Here is a 14,109-nt window from a genome sequence, read left to right on the forward strand (position 1 = left end):
GGACCGCGTTGCATGCACAGACGGGAGACCGACAGCACTGGCTCATGCGCAGCAGGCGGAGGCTTGTGGACCAGTCAGCGCCCGCGCTTTCGAGGGTGTCGTAGCAAGCGATGACGCAGCAGGTGTGCATGCGTATCAAGTGCACATGTCGCTGTCCTAGCAGCGCCATTGTTGATGCAGGAAGAGCGCCATGCGCTCGGAGGCGACACTAACCGACGCTGGACATTATCCGATACATGTACGGACCGAATTCGACGCAACGTTGAACGGCTCACTTGCTGGGCTTGCACCACGTCGCGTCGGACGTGCAGATTGATTTGCCGCATGGAGGTCCGGCCATTACTGCTGGCAGGCATCTCGACCAGATCCTGCTAAGCCTGACCCGATTTCTGGAAGGCCAAGTGCTGCCGCCCAGGGATCGACTGTCGTCGATTCGACAGGCTTGGGTGCGCGAAGCGCGGGGTTGTTTATGTGTTAAGTTAGATAGCTCTATATAAGTTACTTCGGGGCTGCGCAGCTAGCCGTCTCTCTCGATCGAGGCGGCTTCAGGTCGCTGCGCATCCATGTTATCCGCGTCATGATACTTTGACGAGAATGGGGTGATGTAAAGCGCGGTTCTTGACGCGCAGTAGATGTTGTGTGTGTACGAACAAATGCTCGTGTTTCATAAGCGAACGACTCACTTGTCGTCGTTGTGGACGGCGGTGAAGAGCACCAGGCCCTTGTGGTTGGAGTCCAGGAGCTGACGCAGGCGGCCCTGGTTCTTCATGTAGTACTCGTCGGCGAGGCGGCGCAGGCGCATGTTCTCCTCGCGCAGGGACTCCTTGGTCGTGAGCGTGTCGAGGAACATCTCGCGCAGCTTGACGTCCTCTCCGTGGCCCGCAGCCTTGGCAGCCTCGCCCTGCTGCTGCATGGCGCGCAGGGCTGAGCGGAACTGCTGCTCGAGGGTGTCGGCCTCGCTACGAAGAGACTTGATGGTGTTCTGCATTTTGACATGCACACAACGACAACCACAGCGCGTGAGCTCCTGGATTCTGTCGACTGCACAACAATTGACAGGCGCGGTTGAACTTACGATCTTCTTGTAGTAGCAGCGCTTCACGATGAGTCTCTGCTTGGCACGGCGCTCGGACTCGGACAGCTCCGGGAAGAGCGAGCGCGTGCTGCGCTTCTTGCCGCCAATAGCATCGGCAGCATCAGTCTTCCTGTCGGGAGATCCGAACGAGGAGCCACTAGCCTCCGTGGGCTCGCGCGGATTCACAATGTTCCCGATGGTCATGAACTGCTGCTGGGAGCCGCCGTAGTAGGGCGAGAGTCTGTGCGGGGACCTCTTCATGGTCGTCTTCTCCTGGATTCTGTTGCCAGCAGAGAAATGATACCATGTTAGGCGAGCTTTGCTCATCGGCATGAACCAAGTTTGTCATTTATCAGAGCACGAACCTGGAGAGCGACCTCAGTCGAGTCTGGGCATAGCGCGACGATTGCTTGTCCTCCGGGCAGGACGCGGCGTGCTCGTCGTCGTCCACCATGGCCATCATGGCCATTGCAGCTTCGTGGCTGTCATCGACGCTCGCGCCGCGCTCGGGGGCCGACACGGACCTGCCGAGCTTCACCTGGCCGCGGCTGCCAGCGTCCGCCAGTTGGCTGTCATCCTCTCCGATGTTGTTCAGGAGATCCACGATGCGAAGCATGTTGGCGCTGCAACGAGGAGGAGGAAGAAGAGGAAGGGTGGGGGTGTACACGGGGTGGTGGGTGCCCGACGTGTGGAGAGTTCGCTAGGTAAATAGCAGCACCAGACGCAGCAAACGGAGGTTTGGCGCGTGCAGGCGAGCTAAGTGACTGCCGGGGGCAGATTCAATTGTGAGACTATCCGAGCCCCATGCCCCGGCCGCTGGATTGCAAGGCGTCTGGCTGGGTGGAGGCTTTAGCTCAGCGATTAGCTCTGATCTCGGGACTCGATTCTTGTCGCTCGCCCGCGCGCGAGTAACTTTCATTTGCGCCATACACTCGCATCGCCGCGTTGTGCAGAGGTGGGATCAGCTCGACGACGCCACGCTCTGCATTGTAGCCATGACCGCTACACACGGAGGCGGACCGTGTCGGTCTCGCCAGCGAGCAGACGCCGGCGTATCTGACCGAACATCCTGCAATCCACAGCACGCGCACTTGGCTACGGCCTTGACCGGAGTGGTCTTGACGCGCTAGCACCGTTACATACGTGGCGGAAGATCGGCAAAGCTGCTCGCTTGTGGGCGACGAAGATCGAAGCGAGGGCGTGCTTGACAAGCACTGCATGTCGGCAGTGGCGGTGGAAGCAGTGGGATCCGAAGACTGACTCAGGGCGGCGATCTAACCCGACGATGCCACGCACACGTGGACGCATGACAGGTGCTGCTGTCCGCCGGCGATACCGAGTTTTCCAGCGCCCTATGCTCCTGTGAACGGTGGTGGCCAAATCAGCGGGTCGGTGCAGCGCTGCTAAAATCGCCGGAAGCTGTCGCGTTGAGGCCAGCCCGAGAGCTGATGCAGTGATGCATGGGCGGGTGCGGCAACCGTATTGTCGAGGAACCGCACCAAGACTGCAAGTGTGGTCGCTGTGAGTTACGCGTTTCGCGTTGGACATTCAGTGCAGTTCAAGCTAAAGAAGGCAGCGCAGTAATCGGGGGTGCAACTCGGGTCGTGTGGCTTGCAGCCGCATCACCAAGCTCTGCCATCGTGGACGTCCATCGCCTCACCCGACTGCTGCTTCGAAATCCTTGAGCTTGACAGGCCATCGCAGCTCTGTCACACACACACGCAAGGAACCCGAGCAGCTCCCACGTGCCGGCCTCTTGTCGACGTGAGGCTGGAAGGAGGACGTATTCGAGGGCAAAGACCCATTAGTTATGGTGTTTCCTAATAATTGTTGTGCCTTCAGCGGCATCGAGAATCCACGGCGAACACCAAAGGGCTCCACTCGTTCGACCACTTTTGACACGCATTGCCAGCCCATGCCACTGTTCAGAAGCCAGTTCCAACTTCAAGAAGTCAGCGGCAGCAGTCATTTCGAGTCAATCATCTTGGTTGTCGTATGGGCGATCCGTTTCGGCACATGGCCGAGTGTCTACACCTTTCGCCGTCGATGGCCAAGTCGAGCCGAGCGCCAGGTCGAGATCTCCGCACTATCGCTGCCTACGCTATGCTTGCTGTCCTTGCTCAGCAACGATTCGTTGACAGCAAGAGAATCCACCCGATGCGTGTCAATCGAAGGGGCACAAAGTGGATTAAATGGCGAGCGTAGCGTCGAGTGCAGCGTTGCGAGGGCGAAGCCGAGGCTTCTTCAACCTGCTTTGACTCACAAAATGCACGGCCGAGCGAGGCGGTTGCCAGTTGTGTCGGACCATTGGTCACGCGACGCCGAAATTTTTCTTCGAGCTTGGCACATGAAGATAGCGCCACAAACGTTGACGCCGTAAAAAGTAATCCCCGTCGTCCGTCGTAGGTTAGCTAATCAAGTGAAGGTGCGGCACCGCACATTGATATTTTGAGTTTCAATGTGCCAAATGGACGCGCAGGACGCCGCGACTGGCGCCAAGAAGCGCGTGCTGGACGAGGACCAGCGCGCCAAGAACCGACTCATTGTCAAGCGCTGTTACTACAAGAAATTGGTACGAGTTTGCCCATTTTGAAGTTGAGAAGGCACCGCCACCTCCGTTACTGCTGGATGGCCTCGACTACCTCTTCTCGTAGTCTGTCGCGCTGACTTGGCTGTGTGGTTGTCGTGCGCAGAACACGCTCAACGAACTCCGAGATCAAGTTGCAGCCTTGGAAGTCGAGTACGAGCAGCTAATCGCCGCCCAACACCTGCGAGATGCACAGCCAACGGCGGCCGATGAAACGAAGGAGGAGACCGACGCCAACTCCGCTCTGCACAGCGCATACGTGCAGCTCGCTCAGATGAAAAGCGCCTTGACCAAGGAGAACGCCGAGCTCAAACGACTTGAAGCGATGCACGCCACAATGGAGCGGCAGGTCGCCCAGTTAACCGCTGCGCAGGACAAGGCCATCGCAGCAGTCCGGCAGGCTCAAGAAGACAAGCGTACAAACCCGATTCTAGTAGTGAATCCGCTCACTCTGGAGCAGTGCAACGTGATAGCGCGTGAAGCGTACGAAGAAATCACGGCGTACCGGGATAGCAAGACGTGTTTCACCACGGGGGCGAATATGTTCGGCTGGCGAGATCGCCACAAGCTACTCCCTGACAAGCTTACGTTCTCGTTGGAGAAGATTTTTCCAGGAAGACTGTTGGAGGAAGTATCAATGGGGACGTGGCAAGTGCTCTCGCAACCTGAGTTACTAGCGAGTATGTTTCCGCGGGATGTGAAGCCTCTCTTCCACGTCACTCAGCGACTGGACGAGAACACGATCATCTACCACCACACTCTCGAGCGCGAGAACACGGAAGTGCGTACGAGAGCGTTTATTCTGGTGATGCGGGTTGAGCTTGGGCCGGACAGCTGCATGGTGCTGTACCGAAGTCTCGACCCTAAAGCTTACCTCCAGCATGAAGGTGACGGCATCATGCGTGATCCGCGCGGGCGCAAAAAGGTGGAGCCACAAAAGGAAGATGTGTGGATGAATGCGTTCGTTTGGGGAATTTTTGATCGTGTGGGTGACCACGGAGAACATTGTAAAGATGACTTTGGCGGCGTGATCGAAGGCACAGAGCTTGCGAGCGCGGGGTGGTGGTGTCTCGAGATTTTGCAGATTGCAATGCGCATCGAAGCTAATGTGATTGGCCCGCAGGCTCTCCTTGTGCAGTAACAACTCCTCTGTTTGAACGTTTGTGAACAATCCAAACGCAGATCAAAGCGTGCGTAAAATTACTAGTAGAGTGCAAACGAATCAGTGTATATACCGCAAACAAAGAGATAGAGCTTGCTGGGGTCTTAATCTATTATCATTAACTCGGTGTACTGCATACATGTACATGTCGACAAGGACACGAAAATTGAAGGCGTTTCGGGTTTGCTTGCCGGAAATGAAGATAAGGCGTACGCACAAAACAAGCTACGAGTGCACAATCACTTCATGACTCGCTCGTCCTTCATACTTGTAGAAGTCCTTGCGACCCCGCTACTTTGGTTTCCATTGCTAAAAGTGCTCGAAGTATCTGAACGTACCACCACCCGCCAGACGTGAGCTTGGTGTTCTTAGTTGTCCCACCGTACGTGTATCTGCAGCCCTCCTGTCGGTCGCCTGCGTACTCGCAGAAGCTCCACAAGAACACATCCACCCAAATGATCTCTTTCTGCGGCTCGACTTTCTTTCGGCCACGACGAGCTGAGGGGGAGCACTCAAGCGTGAGAAATGTTTTGGGATCCAGAGTACGAAAAATCATGAGGCACCCTTCCGCTCCGAGGTTGATACGCATTGACAGTATGAACGCTTGAACACGCTCGTCCGAGCCTTCACGGTCCAGTGTGTGGAAAAACACGACTGCGTCCTCGTTTACTCGTTGCATAACGTGGAAGTGCATATTCGCGTCCCGCGGACTCATGATCTTGATTAACTCTGGGTCCGATACAACTTGCCAGATACCCTGCACCATCTTCTGCATAGAGTGGTGAGGGAAAACCTTGTCCAGCGAGAACATCAGCTTGTCTGGGTGGAAAATATGCCGGTCTCTCCAACCAAACATGCGTGTCCCCATTGACGAGCACTCTTTACTTTCTCGGAAAGCCTTGAATTCGCCATAAGCTGTCTTCGCGATGTCTATGCAGTATTCGAGGGTCAGTTGGACCACCGACACTTCTGGGTTCTTCCGTTTGAGGTCCTGCTCTTGCTGTATTTTCACATTTCCACGGTTTTGTGCGTCAACGAGCTGGCCGAGCTGCTTCTCAGCTGCCAAGAAGGTCGCGTTGACGCGTGTTAGCTCGGTATTCTCCTTGATCAATGCGGTCTGCAACTGTGCCAGCTCCACATACGCCTTCAGCGCGGAAACGGTGGCACCTTGTGGAGTTGGGCACGAATCCCGTTGATGGTGCTTGGCAAGTAGCTGTTTGTGCTGAACTTCCAAGGTGTCGACCTCGTGTTGAAGACTCTCGAGCACATTCTAGTAACGCCAGCAAAGACCAAACACGTTCGCATTAGCGCCGCACATACCGCTGTAGATTAGCGAGCGAGGACCAAATCGTACCAGCTTTCTGTAGTAAAGGCGTTTGACGTGCACCCGGTTCTTGGCGCGCTCTTCGGCACTTGTGAGGAATCTCACCTCGTCAACGAGGTCGAGGAAGTCCATTGGGCCGATGTGCTGGAGCTTCTAGGGCTGAATTGCGAATGACTGAGTTGACTGTGGTGTGTACGGATAAATAAGCCAAAGTGAAGCAAAAGCGGGATAGGCAGAGCCAGATGCATTTAGGCATCGAGTGGATAGTCAGGAATCAGATGTAATAGGTTTGATACAGTACAGATATCGGTGTATTATAGTATAGTTACACAAATCTTAGTGTTATAATTTATTATCTAAAATACGTTAGAACGTTAAACAAATACTATTAATATTATACTAAAATGGATAAGTAGTATCCGTACCATTAAGTACGATTGTAGAAGCTATGCACCGTGGCGTGGTAGATTTCTCCAGCGCAAGGATATCAGGAGGCGCTACGCGGCTTTGGTCACCACATAGATCTACGAACTGAGACCGCTCTACTAATCGCTAAGGCCACTGCCCTCTGTCGTCAAGGGTGACACGTATTAGGTGCGTCATCGTTGATGCTTAGCAAACAGTCATTTTTCTCGAGTCTCCAGTATTTTTAGTAGCAAGCACAAGTGTACTAGCAACCAGGCAAACCCAACTGAACCTTCAGTGTCCAGCATATTACATTGGTCGATTTATTACTATCATAATACTATCAATGCAAATTTAGTTATATTATATTACTATATGTTGTGACTACATATTATAGTATAAATATAATATTATTATATAACTATCGATGTTAATACATATTGCTGTTACTACGACTTCCTGACGTCGCCAGTGACGAGGATAGGTTACACGACTGGCAGAGAGACTGGGCGCGTCGGCGCACACACGTTGCGTCTGGCGTATAAGGCTTGGAGTTCACGAAGCAGGTTTGAAGACGATCCAAAGACAGCCTTTTCCCGCACTTTGCATCAACTTGAAGAGCAAGTCACGAACAGCCAACTACCAGCCTGTCACTTGGACTTTCCCCTTCGTTGCGTCATTCGACGGTGGAATGACGAAGCTCTGGGCACCATTGTGTTATAGCGCTGAAATTATTAATACACGCTGCTGGAATCGAGGCGTAGCTGCGGAACAGCGGCGTCACACCAAGCAACCCACGCCAGGTTTGGCTAGGTCAAAGGATTTTAATTCCATCCAAGCGCTGTAGCACAAGCACGCAACGCAGGTTAGAAACACGACCAACACCACCCCAAAAGACTGATCTTCACGAGTTTTCAAGTTCTTTCATTTTGTTAGGCCACTTCAAGTGTGACCGACCTAACATCGGCTCAGAACGGCCTTCCGCTGGAAAGTGATCACGCACATTAACGTTGAGAACGGGAGTCCAGACTGGTCAATTAACTTTTGCGCTCGTTGATATCAACACTGAATTGCCATTGCAGGTAACGTAGTCTTAGTCTTCGTGACCTGCGATTGAGCACAAGATCACGCCTCATACTGCTTGTCGAAACTCACGGACTTTTACTCCCGGAAGTAGCCTCCGCAGGTAATCTGAGCACTCGAAGTGCCCCCGAGCTGAAAGACGTATGCTGGTGCAGCACCCTCACAGGAATTTCAGCCACGATACTCTTCGCCATAATAGGTTTGCACCGAACAATCAGTCGATGAGTACATCGGAAGAAATGCGAGACCACATCAGGATTTAGAGGAGTCTGCTTTTCGTTCTCAACCAACCCGACATTCACCTTTTGCTCCCCCTTTTGACCGGCGTCTGGACCAAAAACTTGTCGCGCCGATAATTCACGCGTGACAGTCCAATCTGGTCGCTCGCCCAGATTACGGAGCGCTACATCTTCGACCAATTCAACAGAGATCAGCTTGGCAGGTGCTCGACAGGAGGATCCGTCCACCCGACACACCAGCGGTACCACTTCGCCTGCGACAAAAACATCTTTCGGGATCTCGATGGTTAAGTGCAGAGTGCCGCGATTGATACAACACAGCCAGTGCACGACCTCCGACGCTGAGATCTCCAGAGCGCGCGTCGGTGGGGTCACTGTCGGCGGCGCGTGCACCGAAAACTCCTGCGACGCCTGCAGATACGCCACCGAGTCGCTCTCGGCTCGGAGCCACACGCTCGCCTGGTACTTGATCTGAACTCGGAGTCGCTCGGCCGTTCCGCTGTAGATGTCCAGTAGCTCAAAGCTCGAGGGCAAGTCCTCTGGCAGCTTGAAGTTGAAGATGAACTCCGAGTCTCCAGCAATGAAGATCCTGGTCGGGACTAGCTCAATCTGGAGAATGCAACGACAAACGGCCAGTGCGGTCAATGCAAGGCGTAGACTTGCACGCTAGTTTTTCCACTGCCGACCAACCTTCTCCTGAAGGAAGATCTTGTCGAATGCGTTGGTCACGGGGCTGTAGCCGCCTTCGTCCCATGCAACTGCTTCTTTGCCTTGGACGACCACGGCCAGTGCTGGGGGCACGAAAGGCACACCAATGGTGAGTGGGCGAACAGATGTGCGAACTTACATGTGCAACGGCAGATGCTCACGCTCTCGCGCCTGGATCAGCTCCAGCGCTGACAGCTTCACGACGCCCGACACGACCTCGCCCGGGGCGTAGCTCGGCTGCTGCAGCTCGACCGTGAGGCGTCCGAGCACGCCTTCGACCGACTCGCGCGCCGCCATCGCTCGTGCGCCGCCGAGCCAATTGCGTTGTGCAGACGAGGGGGACGCGTTTCTGCTCTGGTTTTGATCTAACTTGGTGGGGGTCCTGCCAAGCAGAGCGCCCGAGGAGAAAGCCTCGAGAAATAACCGGCGACCATGACGTATTTGCGCGGAAACGCCCTCGCTTCAACCTCGACCTTTGACGGGATCTGGCCCGAGGCTTACCGACCGCAGTCATCAACGTCAACAGATCTCGAGGATAACGAGTCGCACGAGCCGGAGAAGCGAAAGATTCCAACGCCGCGAACACCGCACGAGAGCCTGTTGCCAGCTCATGGCTCTGGGTAGTCGAGCATTGCATCGCCCGTCCGTTACACTCCAACAAGTCGGTAGCCAGAGCGGCGACCCTCCAACCCGTCGAACTGCAAATGCAGCTCGTCTTTCAGCTGCCTCCGTGGAGGAGGCAAACACCTGCTAATGGCACGAATGACGTGGGTCATCACAGAAATGCTCTCCAGGCCTTCGGCCGTTGCTGCCGCTGCATGCGAGACCGGCGGTTTTGTAGTCAGCGGCGCTTGCCCAATCCTGCAGCTAGCCGGACCGCTTAACGCGCCCGTCCCACTCCCCGGCCTCAACTCCGTCACGCCTCGCCTGCCTGTGGATCTTCCAGTTAAAGACTAACGTGAAAGACTTTCACGCACCGCCGACACAGCCGTCGTGTAGAGCTCCCAGACGACAGCGCTCTAAGTAAAAAAAATCTCCGCCAGCAAGTGTCAAGCGGTGTCAGACGCCATGGCATCTGTGCTGTCCATCGGCACGAGCTCCGATAAAACGTTTTCGCCAGTGCGCCCGTCATCCTCTATACCCATTCTGGCAGGCACGCTCCACGTCACTTCCTATGGTGGCGTCATCAACCCAGAAACTGCATCTCGCAGTCTACTCATTCCTACAGGTACTCACCCCGTCTCTGCACCTTAAACCCTAGATATTCGCACTTATCCGAAGCGGCTCAGTACCCCCTCGTCTTCCGCTCTTCCTCGACCTCAATCGCGATTCCTCCGGCCTTCACCCCATCACCCAGCGGCCCCCATGGCGTCTCCGTTCACGCACGCGCCGCTGGCCTTCGAGCTGCACGCGTCGCGGCCCGACTTCCTGCCCGAGGACTGGAGCGACACGGACCAGCAGATCTTCGAGTCGCTGCTGCTGCCGTCGCCCAGCTCGTCGTCGCTCGCGGACTCGTCCGACTCGAGCGCGTCCGTCAAGACGGAGCCGCTCGCAGCCAAGAAGCCGCCGCGCAGGGGCGGCCGCAAGCGCGTGACCGTGGAGGAGAAGCGCATGAAGCACCGAGAGGTGCAGCGCCGCTTCATGCAGCGCAAGAAGGAGATGCTGGCGGGCGTGAAGAAGTCCATCGCCGCGCTGGAGCGCCAGGTGGCCGTGCTCAAGCTCTCGAGCGAGCGCGAGGCGCTCGAGACCGAGCACCGCTCGCTGCTGGAGAAGCACGAGCAGGCGCAGAGCGCGGCGCCCGCCGTGTCCACGCTCGAGGCGCTCGAGAGCATCTTCCGGCGCGAGGCCGCGGCCGTGGAGCAGCAGTTCACGCCCTTCTCGCTGCAGCAGTGGCAGGAGCTCGTGTGCCAGACGCTGCAGAATGTTGACGGCATCCTCACGCAGGAGGCCATGCAGGCCTCCGGGCTCAACGTCATGGGCTGGTCCGACCGCCGCCACGTCGAGGACTCGAGCGTCAAGTTCACGCTGCACAAGGCCTTCCCGCACGTGTGCGCCGAGAACCTCTGGAACGTCACATGGCAGCGACTCTCCACGGACAGCTACGCCAGCTTCTTCAGCCCGTCGCTGTTTATCAGGGTGCGTGCAATTAATTGTGGTGTGTTGGGCTGGTGTGAACGGAGGCTAACTTGTTGTTGTTTGGTTCGTGTAGAAACACTTGCTGCAGAAAGTCTGCGACGACGCGATCATCATCTACCGGGTCATCTGCTACCCGCAGACTGGGCGAGTCTCACGCGCTATTGAAGTCATCAGCCGCGTGAGGAGGGAGAACGACCTCGTCTACTTTGTGAGGACGCTGGACCTGCCGGACGTGAGGGAGCGGGTATGCGCCACAGATATTTGGACGCAGTCGCTCACGGTGCTGCGCTTCATGCCCACGGACCCGGAACACCCGGAAGTTGGCTGTGTGGTGCAATACGGAGGCAACTACGTGAACATCCCCAAGGGCGGCGTCAAGTACTGGCTCATGGAGATTTTGTTCCTGGTGCTGCGCTTCGAGTCGTCGCTCATCTCGCCCATGTTCTCTCTCAGCAATTGATACCGTCCCCATACGTGTTTTTATTTTGTAGGTGGTTTTGACTAATAGATCGTTAACTTATCGCGGAGCTTGAGTGTTGGTGCTGGTGGTGTTTGCGCTTTCGTTCTGATGAAGAAGAGCATCTCAGATTGGCAAGACAAGATGCAGAGGCCGAATTGGCTCACACGGGTAAGCCTTCGAGGCACGCGGGCTATTATTTCGAGCGTTTTTACCACCAGTATGACGAACTCGAGTGTTAATCATGCGAACATCTCGTGGTGAAGTCAAGAAAGATGCCTAACCGATCGACTCGAGAGATGGCGACAAACAGCAACTATGAACAAGCAATTCCATCCTCATGTCGAGCTCTAACCAGCTTGCCAAAGCTGACATCTGCGAAAATCTGATCAAGCCAGACGACAAATGGTTGTGCGAAATGCACTTGGTCTTCTTTTCCTGGGTCTCCTACGCAGTTCGCAGGGCCTCACTTTCCATTGTACCACACAACACTAAACTCAAATTCCACCCATACCATTGGCACAATAAATCGATGGAGAACTCTGCCGCTGAAACCGTGACATCACTGCGGGATAACAGTAACGAGCAGTCCCAGGAACGGGTGCGCGAGAAGTTGGTAAGATCTATACATTTTGCGTCGTCAACTGCAACAGGATGCGCTGAACCAGTTGCAATTGCGTTAGAACCTGCTTGGAGACCTCCAGCGCCAAGTCAAAGTCTTGGAGGCCCAATACGAGCAGCTACTCTTGACAAGTCACCGAATGTCAAACAGCACCGAAGCGGAGAGAGAAAAGTGCGAAGCTCTCGCCTCCATTCTTCGCCGAGCTTATCAGCAACTCGCAATAATGAGGAATGCGCTAAGCGCTAACACTGGAGGAGCACATCGGCCTGACAAAATTGGTTCACTAAAAGACCGTCGCCCCAGAGTTGCAGGAGACGATATCGAGCGGAAGAAGCCTGGGCTGAAAATTTACCCGATACTAGAACACGCTACCGAAGTTGAAGGATGACTGCCAATCCACAACACCACAGTGTGCGCAGCTAAATTAATGGGAACTCCACCAGTGTCACTCTTCGATAACGCCCAACAACGAAAAGTATTTCCCCTCGATCTCGAGCCACCTACGGTCCTGGACAGTTGTAATTTACGTGAATAGTTCCCAATGACTACCATAATACAGTTTTCGGAGCTCCACACAAAAGGGCAATGGCGGACGTCCCTCCACCGCCGAGCAAGAAGCAGCGCCGCAAGCAGGAGAAGGCCCGATGGCTGGCAGAGCGCAAGGCCGCACAACTGGCTGAGGGCGGCGCACCCTCCAAGCGGAAGCGTCGAAACCAGCGCCAGAGTCGCGCCAGTGCGAGTGGACCTCCGTCCGCCGCCGTCCACTACCAGGCGTGCGCGTCCACCACTTGTGACAACCGCCTGGCAGGCGGCTCCTGCGTCGTCCGCAGCGTCGATCCTTACGTGCATCGCTTTGCGCTGTTCGTCAAAGGCCGTTGGGCCGGACGCACGCTGCGCGAGCTGTTCGCCAGCGAGTTCCCGACTCTGTCGACAGCCTACTGCGCCCGAGCTGCTCAGCTGGGTCTCATCAGGGTGAACGGGGCCTCGGCCGAGCTCGACACCGTCATCAAAGGCGGAGACTTCTTCGAGCACCTCAAGCATCGACACGAGCCGAGTGTCCACCTGCCGGTGGTCGACGCGGCGACCAACTTGTCCACCGTGACGGCTCTGTCCACGAAATGGATACATTTGGAGACGGACGAGTTGCTGGTGGTGGACAAGCCGTCGGGCATTCCTGTGCACCCGACGGGCAGTTTCCAGCTGAACTCGTTGACACTCATGCTGCAGCACGATCGGTGTGAAGCTGCAGAGCACGCGGAGGTGGAGATGCTGGAGCTGTTTCCGGTGCATCGACTGGATCGACTTACGTCGGGGTTGCTGATTCTTGCCAAGTCGGCGGACAAGGCGCGGAGTCTTACGTCCGAGTTGACAGCCACTTCGTCGGCGGAAGGCGCTGGGACTCGGTCGGTGGAGAAGTACTACGTTGCGAGAGTGAAGGGCGAGTTCCCTGATGATGAGGCCGGGTTTGCCGATGTTATGGGGCTGAGCTCCGGATTAGTGAAGATTGAATGCGCAGGAGATGGTTACTGGCGCGTGGATGCGCCGATCGGGCTGATGTCGCCGCGAAAGGGTCATGTGCGATGCGTGATCGACGCCGATGACTCCAAGCCTTGTGTCACGTTGATGCGTCGTCGAGGAGAGCTCGTTGGGGGCGAAAGCATTGTCGAGTGCCGGCTTGTGACGGGACGTACGCACCAGATCCGAGTGCATCTGCAACATTTAGGCTTCCCGATTGTGAATGATCCGATGTACGGACCTGTTGGCGACGGTCAGTCCACCGAATCCCCACCAAAACAAGCACCAAACAAGGGTTCCGTGGATGACAAAGCGAATGCTGGCAAGGACAGAGGCGTTGACGACGAACATCGGTGCATTTCCGTGTGTGATGTGTGCGTATCTGAAAGTGAAGGGGAATTAGCGATAGAGGAGGAGGATACGGTGCTGTGGCTGCACTCGTACCGATACGAGTCGCCTAACTGGTCGTTTGAGGTGCCATTGCCACACTGGGCCATTTTGCGCGACTCTGAAAGAGCAAAATCCATTGATCGTGAGTTTGTGTGCTCTTATTAGCATTATCATCGACGGCACAGCAGCGTCGCGAGAATCCTCCGTCACCGCAGCGCCTGCAGCGACAATGCACCCGGTAAAAATGTCACTACGTAGCAACATGCCCACAACAGGTAGCACGTATTTTACGTTTTCATGCGAGGTGTACTATAGTCATTTAGTGTGTAACGACCTTGAACAGGTAGCACGTTTTTACGTTTTCATGTGGGGTGCATTACAGTCATTTAGTGCCTAACGACCTAGA

General features: G+C 55.5%; 6 protein-coding genes across 6 annotated transcripts; 3 read left to right on the forward strand and 3 right to left on the reverse strand.

The window, feature by feature from the left end:
* Window positions 1-679: 679 nt before the first annotated feature.
* On the reverse strand, window positions 680-1,691 carry IUM83_15807 (uncharacterized protein; the record flags this gene model as incomplete). Its single annotated transcript, XM_067940647.1, has 3 exons — window positions 680-982; window positions 1,076-1,355; window positions 1,441-1,691. The coding sequence occupies 3 exons, from the start codon at window positions 1,689-1,691 to the stop codon at window positions 680-682; spliced, it is 834 nt and encodes a 277-aa protein (XP_067782068.1).
* A 1,851-nt stretch (window positions 1,692-3,542) lies between these two features.
* On the forward strand, window positions 3,543-4,803 carry IUM83_15808 (uncharacterized protein; the record flags this gene model as incomplete). Its single annotated transcript, XM_067940648.1, has 2 exons — window positions 3,543-3,647; window positions 3,769-4,803. The coding sequence occupies 2 exons, from the start codon at window positions 3,543-3,545 to the stop codon at window positions 4,801-4,803; spliced, it is 1,140 nt and encodes a 379-aa protein (XP_067782063.1).
* A 260-nt stretch (window positions 4,804-5,063) lies between these two features.
* On the reverse strand, window positions 5,064-6,280 carry IUM83_15809 (uncharacterized protein; the record flags this gene model as incomplete). Its single annotated transcript, XM_067940649.1, has 3 exons — window positions 5,064-5,091; window positions 5,163-6,094; window positions 6,179-6,280. The coding sequence occupies 3 exons, from the start codon at window positions 6,278-6,280 to the stop codon at window positions 5,064-5,066; spliced, it is 1,062 nt and encodes a 353-aa protein (XP_067782064.1).
* Window positions 6,281-7,704: 1,424 nt separating this feature from the next.
* Window positions 7,705-8,880, reverse strand: IUM83_15810 (Arrestin domain-containing protein 2; the record flags this gene model as incomplete). Its single annotated transcript, XM_067940650.1, has 4 exons — window positions 7,705-7,821; window positions 7,939-8,484; window positions 8,566-8,666; window positions 8,745-8,880. 4 exons carry the CDS (start codon window positions 8,878-8,880, stop codon window positions 7,705-7,707), a joined length of 900 nt encoding a protein of 299 aa, XP_067782144.1.
* Window positions 8,881-9,948: 1,068 nt separating this feature from the next.
* IUM83_15811 (uncharacterized protein) lies at window positions 9,949-11,179 on the forward strand (the record flags this gene model as incomplete). The annotated part of the gene is made up of 3 exons (XM_067940651.1): window positions 9,949-10,097; window positions 10,158-10,719; window positions 10,793-11,179. 3 exons carry the CDS (start codon window positions 9,949-9,951, stop codon window positions 11,177-11,179), a joined length of 1,098 nt encoding a protein of 365 aa, XP_067782143.1.
* Window positions 11,180-11,708: 529 nt separating this feature from the next.
* IUM83_15812 (rna pseudouridylate) lies at window positions 11,709-13,868 on the forward strand (the record flags this gene model as incomplete). The annotated part of the gene is made up of 3 exons (XM_067940652.1): window positions 11,709-11,792; window positions 11,860-11,969; window positions 12,380-13,868. The coding sequence occupies 3 exons, from the start codon at window positions 11,709-11,711 to the stop codon at window positions 13,866-13,868; spliced, it is 1,683 nt and encodes a 560-aa protein (XP_067782142.1).
* Between the last annotated feature and the right edge of the window lie 241 nt (window positions 13,869-14,109).

This window comes from Phytophthora cinnamomi, assembly GCF_018691715.1.
Source record: "Phytophthora cinnamomi strain GKB4 chromosome Unknown Contig111, whole genome shotgun sequence".
Taxonomy (NCBI): domain Eukaryota; phylum Oomycota; class Peronosporomycetes; order Peronosporales; family Peronosporaceae; genus Phytophthora; species Phytophthora cinnamomi.